The following is a 14,001-nucleotide window of genomic DNA, read 5'->3' on the forward strand; positions in this document are numbered from 1 at the left end:
TGAGGGACTCCGACAACAAGCGCTCGCCCAAAGCGCAGGGGACACCTCCGGAACTCATTGGGTCTACTGGGACAATGATCTATTGTACAGCGAGCAACGAATCGCCGAGCTGGGGGCCAACCGAGTCCTAGTGGTGCCCCTCCGCTTTAGAGACTTCCTGCTAAATTTGGCCCACGATGTCCCCCTGGCAGGGCACCTGGGACAAGATAAAACCTACAGCCGCCTAGTGACCCACTTCTTCTGGCCCAAAATGAGAAACGATGTGCACCAGCATTGCCGATCTTGCCCCACGTGCCAAGCCAGTGGGAAGAGCGGCCGCAAATTAAAGGCCCCCCTGCAACCCTTTCCAGTAGTCACGACCCCATTTGAGAGGGTCGGGATAGACATTGTGGGACCCCTGGACCCGCGTACAAGACAAGGCCATCGCTTCATCCTGGTACTAGTGGACCACGCCACCCGCTACCCTGAGGCTATTCCTCTCCGGACCGTGACAGCCCCAGTGGTCGGCCGGGCCCTGATGGGGATCTTCTCCCGTGTGGGGTTCCCCCGAGAAGTCGTCAGTGACAGAGGCACGAACTTTATTTCTAAATATATGAAGTCCCTCTGGCAACAGTGTGGGGTCACCTACCGCTTCACGACCCCCTATCACCCCCAAGGAAACGGACTTGTTGAGCGGTTCAATCGCACGCTAAAAGGGATGATCGGGGGATTGGAAGAGCCCCTCCGTCGCCAGTGGGATGTGCTGCTGCCGTGCCTCCTCTTCGCCTACCGGGAGGTCCCACAGAAATCCTTAGGCTTCAGCCCCTTCGAACTGCTCTATGGGCACCCAGTGCGGGGGCCGCTCAGCCTGATCAAAGAAGGCTGGGAGATGCCTCCGGCAAAGAACCCTCCAGATGTCTTCCGGTACCTCCTCACCCTCCGCAACCAGTCCCGGCGGTTCAGAGACCTAGCAAAAGCCAACCTAGAGGCCAGTCAAGAGAACATGAAAAAATGGTATGACCAGAACGCCTCATCCATCGAATTCGAGCCGGGGCAACAGGTCTGGGTAATGTCCCCCACAGAGCCGTGCGCTCTCCAAGACAAATGGACAGGACCCTTCAAGGTAATCGAGCGCAAAGGTCCTGCCACCTATCTGATCGATATGGAGTCCTCCCGGAATCCACTCCGAGTCCTACACACCAACAGACTGAAGCCCCACTTTGCACGAACAGAACTCAGCCTACTGATGGCCACAGACAATGGGGTTGAAGACGACTCCGAGCCTCTCCCTGACCTCTTGCGGACCCAGGAGCAAGACGGCTCCGTGGATGGGGTCCGACTCTCGGAGACCCTCACCAGAGAACAACGTCAAGAGTGCCAAGCCCTCCTATCCCGGTTCGCCAGTCTGTTCTCCCTCACCCCAGGTGTCACTTCCTGGTGTGTGCACGATGTGGACACCGGAGACAGCCCCCCTATCCGCCACCGGGCCTACCGCGTACCTGATCGGGTACGGGCCTGCATCCAGGCGGAAGTAGCTAAGATGCTCACGCTCGGGGTCATCGAGCCCTCAGACAGTCCATGGGCCAGCCCGGTCGTACTGGTCCCCAAAGCAGCCGCCCCCGGAACCACACCCGAACTCCGGTTCTGTGTCGACTACCGGGGCCTGAATGAGGTCACCAGAACGGACGCACACCCCATCCCCCGGGCAGATGAACTGGTCGACCGAATGGGCGCTGCCCGCTACCTCACCATCTTCGACCTGACGGCAGGTTATTGGCAGATCGGTCTCACACCCCGAGCACAAGAACGTTCTGCCTTCTCCACCCCCGATGGCCACTATCATTTTACGGTCATGCCCTTCGGCCTGAAGAATGCCCCAGCGACTTTCCAACGGCTCGTCAATCAGGTCCTGGCGGGGCTCGAAGAATTCAGCGCCGCCTACCTGGACGACATCGCTGTGTACAGCCACCAGTGGACCGAGCACCTCCACCACCTCCAAGCAGTGCTGCAAGCCCTTCAGCGAGCTGGCCTCACGATCAAGGCTAGCAAATGCCAAATCGGACAAGGGTCGGTGACCTACCTCGGACACCAGGTGGGAAGCGGCCTAGTGGCCCCTCTACAGCTGAAAATTGCCGCCATCCAGAACTGGCAACCCCCTATCACTCAAACTGAGGTGCGAGCCTTCCTGGGCCTCACGGGCTACTACCGAAGGTTCGTGAAAGACTATGGTACCATCGTGGGGCCTCTCACCGAACTCACGTCAAAAAATCAGCCCAAAAAGGTGAACTGGACCCCAGGGTGTCAAGCGGCATTCGAACAATTAAAGGCCGCCATGTGTTCCGCTCCTGTGCTCCAGGCCCCAGACTACAGCCGGGAGTTCGTCGTCCAGACGGACGCCTCCGACCAGGGCATTGGGGCGGTCCTGTCCCAAGTAAACACCGAAGGCCTTGATCAACCGGTGGCCTTCATCAGCCGGAGACTCCTACCACGGGAACAACGCTGGAGCACCATAGAGAGGGAAGCCTTCGCTGTGGTATGGGCCCTCAAGAAGCTCCGGCCCTACCTTTTTGGCACCCACTTCCGGGTGCAGACTGACCACCGACCCCTGCAGTGGTTGATGCATATGCGGGGGGAGAACCCAAAATTGCTACGCTGGTCCATCTCCCTGCAAGGTATGGACTTCACAGTCGAACACCGGCCTGGGTCCGACCACGCCAACGCGGATGGCCTGTCCCGATTTTTCCGCCTCGACGAAGAGAGTCCCCAAGAGGATGGGTAACTCTCCCCGCCTTCAGCTGGGGGGGACGCATGTTGGACAGGCCACATGACGGGCCGCTCTCCCCCGGCTCGACCAGGCCCGAGCCCCGTCACGCAAGCACCTCACACCTCCATTGCACGTCCTACGTCCCCTCAGGGACCCCTGCCCTCGAGCATGATAACCTCGTGGGTCCGATCCACTGCCGGCCCATGCGCCCAGCCCGGGCCGCCATCTTGGACACTTCGCCACGAGGCCGCCTGGCCCCCGATCGACCTCAACCCTGGGCCTAGCCCGGCCTCAGACATTCCGGCACCACCCTCCACCCAGGAGGTGAGCGGGCTACTTGGCAAGTCAATGGGAGAAAGAGGTGCCGATGGCTCTCCCCCGCCCAGTGCCGCTCGCCCATCGCCTCCCCGGGCGCTGGCTCCACCCCCCTGCTGGGTGTCTGGACTCCCTCATCCCGGACCTCCCGACCTCCAAGTGCGAGGGTCCGGACATCAAAGCACACCAGCCCTATAACTGGGGCAGCGCCAGAGCAGGAAGGCAGTTGTATCTTGGAGTCGAGAGACGCAAAGAGGAACTCATCCTGGACGGACTACTGGCGCTGCCGTAGCTCTGTCCTGTGCACCATCGTCCTGCCTGTTGGCGCTGCCACAGCCGTCGTAACCTTCATCCTTCATCGTCGCCCGGATCTGCTGGCGTGGCCGCGGACCGTTGTAACCGTCATCTTTCACCGGGACCTGCAGGCTCCGCCGCGGACCGTCGCCCTTCATCTACCTCGGGACCTGCTTGGCTCCTCCACGGCCCGACCATCTAAGAACGCCGAGCTCGAGGATTGTGAGCTATTTTGACCTCATTGGTAATTAAGACTGTCCCGCTACCCTTTACCTCAACCAGAGATCAGAACCGAGGGGACCCCTGAGTCCAGACCTCCTTGTATCGTACTATCGTAACCTAAGAATTGCATATAAAGTCTCGTTAACCTTCAACCTTGTGTGGTGTCCGTCTGTGGGGGGGGGAAGTTACTTATCTGTACAGTCGTTGGAGACGGCTCTCCCTGGAGACCTCTCCCCGTAATCTCGGCCGACCCTCCCGGTCCGTCTAACAAAGAGATTCTGCCAGAGATGGTCCCGCCCACTGTCAGCGCAGTCTGAAGATGCTACATCTCGCCTGCCGCTGATAAAGTCTAGTCCCAGAGGAAGGTCTCTACCAAAGCAATGTTTACCCTTCACAGGAACACTGCCTTCACGCCTCCGCCTATAATAACAGCTCTTGCTTTCAACAAGTTATGCAGTGCATCTCTTCTCCATAAGAATCTCTTGAATGCAAGTTGCTTTACTTTCTATGCTCTCTCAGTGTAGCCCATAGCATTAGGTTTTAGGTGTAAGATTTTAAATGACAATTTAAACATGTTAGAGATGTTCATTTTATTCTTGCTGCTCACATCATGCCTTCTTGCTGTTTTTATGATATCCTGTGTAGTCATTTTGGTGGGAACGATTAGTCCTTTTGTAATAAATGATTTTATAGTTAAAAAGGAGAGAGAAAGTGTGCGTCTGTGTGTATGTAGATACCAACCAATTTTATTTTTTATATATCAAAATTGGTTGGTTTCTGTTACAGGGATTCTCTGTTAAAAAGCAACAACTCTACTTTAACAATGTATTATGTGGGTTTCTGTCTTTCACATTCAGCGCTGGTGCATTGAACTGTGTTCAAGCAAACCTTGTAGAACTACATCAAAGTCCTAGTTTTTGCAACAGTATTGATGGAGCAAGGTCTCATATGCAGAGACTTTCTTTGATTCACTAACATTAACTCAAGTGACTAAAAATGGCCGCCGAAAACGCAGAAACTTCATTGCGCATGCATCTGCCACATCTACGTGGTGTGACGTCTTTCTGCTTTGGAGGGAATTTCTTGCTTCTGCGCACTAGTGTCAAAATGTCCACTTTAAATCTCACATGCTAACGCTTAGGCAGCAGCTTGTACTAAGCTTGTTTAATCTGCTTAACTATTAATGCGAAAGTTAAAATAAAGTAATTGGTTTAGAGTAGAAATAAGTGGTATACAGTGTATTCATTTATTTTTGTATTCTAATTTTTCTTTCTTTGACTTTGTTATTAGGTCGTATTTGGGCTTGAGGGGTGTCTTGAATCGCCATTTTGAAACCCTTTCTGCTCATGAGCCGGGAGAAATGAGAGACCTCGAACTGTGGCATTGAAACTGTGCCAGGGATTTTCTTACCCCAAGATGCGCCTGAGAACCTCACCCCATGACCTGGGGAAAGGAAGAAGACTTACAAATTGTTTCAACATTGTATGCTAAAATGAAATAATATTGGTGGGTGGAATAAAGTCATAGGAAAATACATTGTGGGTGGAGACTTAATCAATACCAGTCAATTGAGATGATCTCTTCTTAGTATGGTGTGATGACCTCTCCTCGACTTTCTGACCAATCACTGAAGGGGAACACATAGATTTGCAACATTTAGGGGTGGTGCATTGCCCTCGAAATGGTGTAACTAAGGTAGGTTTAGATAGAGAAATTGTCCGACTTGTCCGAATAGCTGACCTGTCACTGACCCAACGCATGCTATAGGAGATAGAGAGCAGAGTTGCTGGCGGAGCACTCCGTCAGAAGAATCGAGGTGTTGGTGGAAATTATCGATTACCCAGTCGGGGTAAAAAAATTGGCTTTTCCTGAGAGAGATAGGGGTGTGGCGCTGGCGTTGCACTTAGAGCAGGTCACCTTTCCTGATTTGCACCCGTTTTGTTCCGTGGGCATCCGATTAGTCGAGAGCCTGGTCCATATTTTGCCCTAGCCCATGGCCAGGATTAGTCATTGCACCATTCTAGATAAATATAATCCATGTGGTATGTCCTTATGCTTTTTCCCTTTCTCACCCTTCTCAGGTACCAATGTCTAAAGGTGTTATTGTGATTTCTTACAAACTTTATGTCCTACTGGTTATATTCTTGCTTGTCAAATTTATGGTCACAAGATTGTGGCTTTTTCATTTTGACTCAGAAAATCTTTCATAGATAAAGGTTTTAAAACTTTCCCCAGAGTCTGTGGTTATTACAGGAAAACATAAATGTGTTTAAATACTGCCTGTTTTAAACTAACTCCCTCTTCGATCCCCAGGACTTATAGCAAAGGTCCCTGCGCGCTCTATCAGTATGACGCGCATGCCTAAAAGCTGCACCTATGAATACCTAATTTCAGAGTAAAAACTAAAACAGATAACATTTTAACAATCCTAAGCCTGTGAAAACACTTTTTGATGAATTTTCTAAAAGAAGAAACTATTTCATCTGACAAAAACACCAGAAAATGGGTTGTGATGAGACAACGGTACAAGATAACAGGTCAAAAGAAAAGGAAGCAGAGTAATGAAGAGTGGTTGGAGTAGGTACTATAATAAAGGTATAGGTAGATATATTCATGAATAGGAAGGGATCTGTACACTCTGGTATAAACAGGTGTGTAGATACTGTGTAACAAAAAAGCATAATTGAGGAAGAAGGGGAGAGGGAGCGGTCAGGAATAGCGAAAGCGAGAAAAATGCAAAGCTTACATAGAGGTTCTCTTCAACAAAAAAGACAACGACATGGTGGACAAGCAAGGGTAACGTGGGGATATGGGCGATCTCTCCATAAAAAGTAAACAGCTCTATTTGATGTTGCAAAAACAACCAAAAAAAACAAATGTACTGTTTTTGACATATGGAGGGAATTCACTAGAATATATTGAACATTGTAGTAAATAGATTCCATCAGAGTAGTAGTTAGAGTTCATATACTTCTTTATTCAAGATGTAGAGTAGAGCAAGAGGAACACAACACTGCAGCAGCAAACAGTCAACTGCCACAGAATAGAATACAGAGCATAAACCAGCACAGAACACAGAATACACAGGAGGTGTATTCCATAAAGACTAGAAAGATAACCTAGCCAACTACTAATGTACTACACATCTTCTCCCTTTCTTTTTTTTTTAAACAAATCAAAAAAGAAAAGAAAAAAAAACAGCAACATTAATGAATAAAATCCTGTAGATAAGTAGGTGGTCGGCGAGACCTAACAGGACGTCTAAGCAATAAATCATTCTGTGAAGAGAAATCATTGTCAATGTTACTTTGGACAGAAACATCTGGAACAAGAGCATCACCACCCCCTGAACTTGAAACATCATTGTGAGGAGACGACTCCACAGGAGTGTTGGAAGCTATCAAATAACCACTGGTGGTGGTAGGTAACAAATTCTGAGAAATTTGCGGCACACCATCCAATGAAGAGGAAGGAAAAACATTGTCAACAGGCAGAGGCTTCACTCTTTCATAGAGAGCCACCCTTCTAAAATTCCAACATTCACCGTTATTAAGAATAACACAGTGATTGAGAACTTTCTTAACCTTAAAAGGACCTTTGAACTTCGAGAGACCCATTTGTACCCTTCCACTTTTGACCTTGACAAGATCCCCAACTAAGAAAGGTGTAGTCTGAGGTAACGAAACATTCTGTGCACTCTGCAAACCAACAACTTGTCTCCTCCATGCAGGTACCAACTTTGAATCTGGATCACATCCTCTCATCAACTGGAAAGGGGATTTGCCATTAGATGAGGGAGTTGTTCGATAGGCCCACAACATTTCGTTGACCATTTTCCTAACAGTACCCCCACCATCTGAAGCCATTTGAATTATGCCCTTCACCACTTTGCTTGCTCTTTCACACACTGCGTTGCCTTGGGGATTATATAAGGAAGTACGGTGGTGAGAAATGCCACACTCTTTCAAGAAAATTTGCATATTCCTAGAGACGAGTTGAGTACCATTGTCAGTAAGGATGATAGACGGTAAACTCTCACCTTTAAATACGTTTCCTAAAAATCTTACGGTGCTCTCAGTAGTGATGTCATTAGTAAAGTTCACGACCAACCATTTTGAAAAAACATCCGCAAAACCATGGCAAACCTATCTTTCTCATTGAGTTCCCCCATGGGACCAATGAAATCAAGGCAGATAGTATGCCATGGTAACTCAGGACACTGTATGTGTGTATCGGATTTTGACTTAGGACCGATCTTCAGCCGCTTTTCACCTTCCTTGCACATCGTACAATGCTCAATCCAGTCTACAACCTGCAATCAATACTAGGCCATCAAAAATGGTTCCTTAAACGGCGTTGAGTGAGTGTATGTCCCATGTGGCCCTCGTTTGCTAAAGCCAACAGCTTGTTCCTGAGACCAAAAGGAGGTATAAACTGCTCCCCTTTAAGCAAAATGTCATTGCTGGTGAAAGAAAGTTCATCCAAAATTTTGAGATAGGGCCTAACTGAGATTGAAAGAGTACTTTCACGCCTAGAACCTGATTTGATACGTTTGATAACTTCTTGAAGAGTGTGGTCACATGCTATCTCTCTTTTCCACTCATCACTGGAGAAAACACCTTCCCCAACGAAAACCGCATCCTCAACAGAAGCCACAGCCATGTCGTCGACATCTGAAAGAATATCTGACTCATGCAAGTTACGCCAGTCTAGAGATAACCTTGAAAGGCAATCTGCTTGGAAGTTTTTCCACCCTTGAATGTATTCCACAACAAACTGAAATTCCTGAAGCTTAGCTGCCAATCTCATGAGTCTGGCAGAACCCTTACCAGCTCAGCCTGGGTAAAGGACTTTAATGAGGGGTTTATGGTCAGTCCTGATTATGAACTTCATGCCCCATAGATATGTCCTAAAATACTCTACTGCCCAGGAAGCAGCGAGAGCTTCCCTCTCGATAACCGAATAATTTTTATCTGAGTCAGTGTGAGTCCTGGAAGCAAAGGCCACAGTAACCTCAGAGCCAGCTTTAACCTGAGACAACATAGCCCCTAACCCTGTTGCGCTAGCGTCAACTGTGACAATGGACTTATTGACATCAACGTGAGACAAAAAATTAGCACCACAAATTTCCTTCTTGATGTTCTCAAAGCATTTTTCCTGCTCATCGCCCCAAACAAAACTACCACTCCTCTTGAGCAAAGATCTTATACAGCCAGTCTTGTCTGAAAAGTTCTTTACGAACTTTGAGTAGTATTCGATAAGTCCAATAAAGGAACGTAACTGGTCCTTATCAACAGGTCGAGGAGCAGAACGAATGACATCACACAAATCCCTCTTAGGTTTGATACCCGAAGAAGTGATTGTGTAACCTAGATAGTCCACCTGGTCTACTGAGAATAAACACTTGTCTTTGCGCAAAGTGAGACCAGCCTCAGATAATTTCTCTAAAACACTCCTAAGTGTAGAATTATGTTGATCTGCGGTCTGCCCATAAATCAAAATGTCGTCTTGAAAATAGACCACATCTCGTACACCCTCAAAAATGCCAGTAACCATCCGCTGAAAAACGCTTGCCGCTGAATTTAATCCAAAAGGGAGCCTATTGAATTGATAAGTGCCCCACGGAGTAATAAAAGCTGTCAAACTCCTAGAGTCTCTATGCAAATCAATCTGGTGGTAAGCGCGTCTAAGGTCAAGCTTAGAAAAAAAACAAGCACCTTTGAGAGTTGTAACAAGTTCCGCGATGTTAGGCAAAGGAAAAGTATCAGCTATGACACACTGTTTCAATGAGCGCAAGTCCACACAGAAGCGGAGCTTGCCGTCCGATTTTTTCGTGACCACGATGGGCAAAACCCAAGGAGAAGCTTCCACGGCTTCAATCACGCCAGAAGACAACATATCATCAAGAAGACGCTTTACTTCGTCTCTGATAACAATGGGTATTCTCCTAACTATATGCTGGACGGGAATAGAATCTTGCTTTAAAATAATTTTGTGAGAATAACCTTTCAAACGCCCTAGTTTCTCACAAAAAACATGTTCAAACCTAGATAAAATAGAAAGCTGTTCATTATCTTCCACAACCATAACTTGTGGATCAGCACGAGGATTGACAATGATGGAGAGATCATATTGATGGACCCACCCTAGAATAGCAGGTCCCGTTGCAGACACATACACTTTCCCTTGAATCTGTCTAGAAGAAAATTTGATACAAGCATCAAAATAACCAATAATGTCTAATGGTTCCTCGGATATCCACCAGGAGAAATATCCTTAGGGAGAAGAGGAGTACTACCCCACCCCTCAACATAAATGTGATTGGGAATGATTGTGTAGCGTGAGCCAGTGTCCACCATTAAGTAAACATCCTTGTCGTTAATAACAAACAGTGCTTTAGGTCTGTTTCTGCGTCTCATTTCATCACTGTGACTATGTTCATCCACACCCACAATTAAAATCTTATTAAATTCATCAGATACCTCATCAAGGCTGTTCACACATGCTATAGAGGAGCGCCCTCTCCCTCTACAAACCCTAGCATAGTGGCCCACTTTACCACACTTCATACATTCTTGCTTAGCAGCAAAACAGAATTTTGAATCAGAGGCATGACTTGGACTGCCACATCTAACACACTGTTTTTGAATGACAGTTCTTGCAGAATTCTGGGGTTTCACACCAACAAACTTTCTGTTGATAAATTTCTTGTTTTTTACAGCTGCAACTTCCACAAAATAGTCATCCCCCTGAATACACATCGTTGAATCGCATACATAAACTTCACCGACATCAGTAACCACAGCTCTCTTTTCGAGCTCTTTCATGCAGCCCTCAGATTGTTCAACGATTTTCACCAAATCAATAGCAGTTTGTAAGTTTGGGTTCTTTGCTGCCCACAAACGTTCCTGAATTTTTTTATTGTTGCATTGGACTATGAGTTGATCTCTAATCAACTCATCTGTCAGGTTTCCAAACTTACACTTAACTGACATTTCCCGCAATCTGGAAACAAAGTCATCAATTGACTCACCCACTCTTTGACTTTTGGTATAAAACTTATACCTATTCATTACTAAGTTTTCTTCATTGGAATATCTTATTTCAAGGCGAGAAATGGCCTCTTTGTATTCATCCAAAGAAGCTTGTGCACCAGCTTGCAATACCGGGAGGTAAGAACTTAAAAACTCTCTGGCCTTCTTTACCCAAATAACTAAGTAGAAGTGCCTTCTTTCTTTTTGCAGAGAATCCTTGTGCATCAAACGCATCTAAATAATTGTCAAACATGGGAAACAAATCCTCCCATGAGATGCTAGGTTGACCTGGAGTTGGTAAGAAACTTGGCGGTAGTACAACTGTACAGTTTTGCTGCAGAGCTTGTTCAGTCATGGTGAAAAGAACAAAAATTTAGCAAAACTGTAAAAACAAGTTTAAGACCAGGGCAAAAGAATAGTCAATATTCCTTAAACAATACTTGCACCAAGAAACTGACGTGTGTATCGTCAGAGATACACTGGTAATAGAATACTTTAACCAACAGATATGTGAAGTGAACAGTACCTTCGAAAAAGAATTTGACGTGTGTATCGTCGAAGATACAGTTGTGTTGGGAGACACGCTCACAGTAGATTACTCACACAACTTCAGAAATGACGAGCGTATCGTTGTTGAGGTAACCGAATCGTTAATGAACCGGCAGAACCAAAGAGGTTTGCAGTTACGCTGCTGGAGGTGAATTGACTGTAATTATGACAACAAAATGGCTCTTGACGTTTTTACGAAATGACGCCCTGATGCGACTCCGGCAGCGTGAGCGCTATTGGATGAGGTTATGCCACGTCACTGGAGCGCAGGGATTGGACACAGCTTAGCGCGTCATGTAACAGTCCACCAACTCCCCTTCAGGATTACATAACGTCACCAGACCGGCAAAGGGAAGCGGTGAAGACAGAGCAGCCGGGCCAACGTACGAGGAGGAGAGACGAAGTAATGACGGACTCCAAACAAAAACCCAACAGTCACAAGCACTCAAGAATAACAACGAAAGAGCACATAAAATATATTTTAAAGTCACCTTGAAAATGGGTTGGTTCCAATGTAGGCAAAAGCTTTCTGCAGCCTCAGAACGAGTTGAGCACACTTCCTTAACTGTAGCTCTACCGTGGAAAGAGGGGATTATCGAGCGATGCAGAGTCAATACTCAACTCGTGTTAAGCTGCGTCTTAGGAAGCAAAGCAGACCCAAATTCGGAATCACCTCAAATTTGTCCGCTCTTGTCTTTGTGCAGCTTTACATTTGCGTGGAGTTCAAGTCCTTGTCGCCAAAAATTGTAGTAAATAGATTCCATCAGAGTAGTAGGTAGAGTTCATATACTTCTTTATTCAAGATGTAGAGTAGAGCAAGAGCGAACACAACACTGCAGCAGCAAACAGTCAACTGCCACAGAATAGAATACAGGGCATAAACCAGCACAGAACACAGAATACACAGGAGGTGTATTCCATAAAGACTAGAAAGATAACATAGCCAACTACTAATGTACTACAAACATCCTGCCAAAGCCATTCATACAGAGCCATTTGAGAAAATAGGTTTGTAATTAAGTTTTCCTTGAGTTTGTCTTTTTTCTTCTGAATCACGCGCAACCAAACCCAATCCTCCCATACGAGTGTATGCTTAATACTGATCTCTTGACTGTGTAGAGCAAGTGGAACCTAAATATGGTGATAAGTTGTCAAACACATTCTTGAATCTAAGCAGAGTAAGGAATCGAGAAAACATTACCAATCACCCAATCAGCTCACCTTCGGATATGAAATTGTAGGCCCCCTTTTCATTAATAACACAAACTCTTCTAAAGAAGGTCTCCTGAACAGCAGGGGAAACCCAGTAGAAGACTTCAGCATTTGTCCAGGCTGCTTCCCTGCGATCTCCTTGTGAGACACCATCCCCCAATTACTCAACAGCTTGTTCGTTTCCGTCAGTGTAAACATCTTTTTAAACTCCAAATAGTATTTCCTACGGAACTCAGCCATGCACAAATCCCCAACTTTGAAGGCACATCCTTGACCAACCAAAGGTGAACAATCCAGGTGCTCTTCGCCCGTGGGGGGCTCAATATTGACCTCTGGTTCCACTTGGAAAGGCTGCGCCGTGCTGGTGGGAGTCAGGGGCGTTTCATCCATGCGTGTCGGGGCTCTTGAATTAACGTCCTGGGAGATGCTGCCCGACCACCTTTCCTCTACTGGGGGCTGTGGTCTTGCAGGAAGGGCTTGTGCGTTCAGGGTGTGCTCAGATACAGTAGCCGAGCTCTGGGGGGCGACGCTGGTGTTTTCAAGGTGTCCTGCCGCCCTGAGATCTGTTACCTCTTCAGAAAGCATCTCTGCGGGGATGAGCTGGCTAAGCCTTTCTAGTGGAGAGAGAGAACCCCTTCTTCTCCTCAGCCTGCTTCTCTGCTGAGCGGGAGGTGGGCAAGAATCCGCAGGGGGCTGATCCGAAGCACAGCCATCACCAGTCGCGAAGTCTCTTCTGCCTCCACTATTCTGGGAGGCAGAAGAGTAGAAAGGTGCTGTCAAACGGAAGAGTGCATGCAAAGGGGAGACCCATTCACTCCCTTCCGGCAGTCCCTCGGCGGCGCGGTGCAGCAACAGAGCCCTGCACGGGACTGGCGTGAAGAGCTTCCTGCCACACTGCAGCATGCTTGCTATGAAGACTCTGCTAACCCTTCTGACGAGAACATCACAACTGCAATAATCAGTACTGCACCTTCCCCTGCACGAGGTTCTATACTAATGTCAAAAGCCAGCCAGGCACATAACCTCGACGCTAGAGAGAGAGAGAGAGAAGACACACTAGCCAATCACAGAGCAGCTCGCAGGAGGTCTGCAGTCAATCATGGCGGCCATCTTGAAATGGGAACGTTATCACATATTTGAAACAACGTCTAAATCAACGTGCCAAATTTAAATCATTTCAGATTAGCACACCTGGCAACATTTAAGAGCAGAAGGTATTTTATATACCGACTTTTATTGACGCAGAGGCAATCTGCCTCATTCGGGTCAATTGGTATGTATGGTGACAAACAATCAGCATTTCATTTTTGGCAGTTTAATAACATATAGAAAATAAAAACTGTAGCATTCTAGTTTACGCACGTCACGTTGACGTGACGTACGGCGGCCATGTTGGCGCCGGGTGCGCGCGCATTCACTAGCGCGCCGATCATTGCATAGAGCAGAACGCCGGCCGGCGCTCCTCGGAGATAATTTATCTTGTAACAAATAAACAAGAGTTCAACCTCAACCACCTGTTACTTGTCATTATTGGGTAACTTTACAGTGGCGACGAAGGTGGGAGGCACAACCAGACGACCACGAGGAGCACAGAACGAAGGTCGGACTCCACGTGGCAGCCACGAGGCACAG

The 14,001-nt window shown here is 47.4% G+C and overlaps 1 protein-coding gene across 1 annotated transcript in view; it reads right to left on the reverse strand.

Moving 5' to 3' along the window:
- Nucleotides 1-13,376, reverse strand: part of TRMT61B (tRNA methyltransferase 61B) — a 141,027-nt gene extending 127,651 nt beyond the window's left edge. Inside the window, exon 1 of the mRNA XM_086926141.1 lies at nt 12,379-13,376. Coding sequence (XP_086782267.1) covers nt 12,379-13,272 — 894 coding nt within the window. The 5' untranslated portion in view covers nt 13,273-13,376. The remainder of the gene's footprint in view (nt 1-12,378) is intronic.
- Between the last annotated feature and the right edge of the window lie 625 nt (nt 13,377-14,001).

The sequence above is a fragment of the Lissotriton vulgaris genome, chromosome 6 (assembly GCF_964263255.1).
Source record: "Lissotriton vulgaris chromosome 6, aLisVul1.2, whole genome shotgun sequence".
NCBI classification, from domain to species: domain Eukaryota; kingdom Metazoa; phylum Chordata; class Amphibia; order Caudata; family Salamandridae; genus Lissotriton; species Lissotriton vulgaris.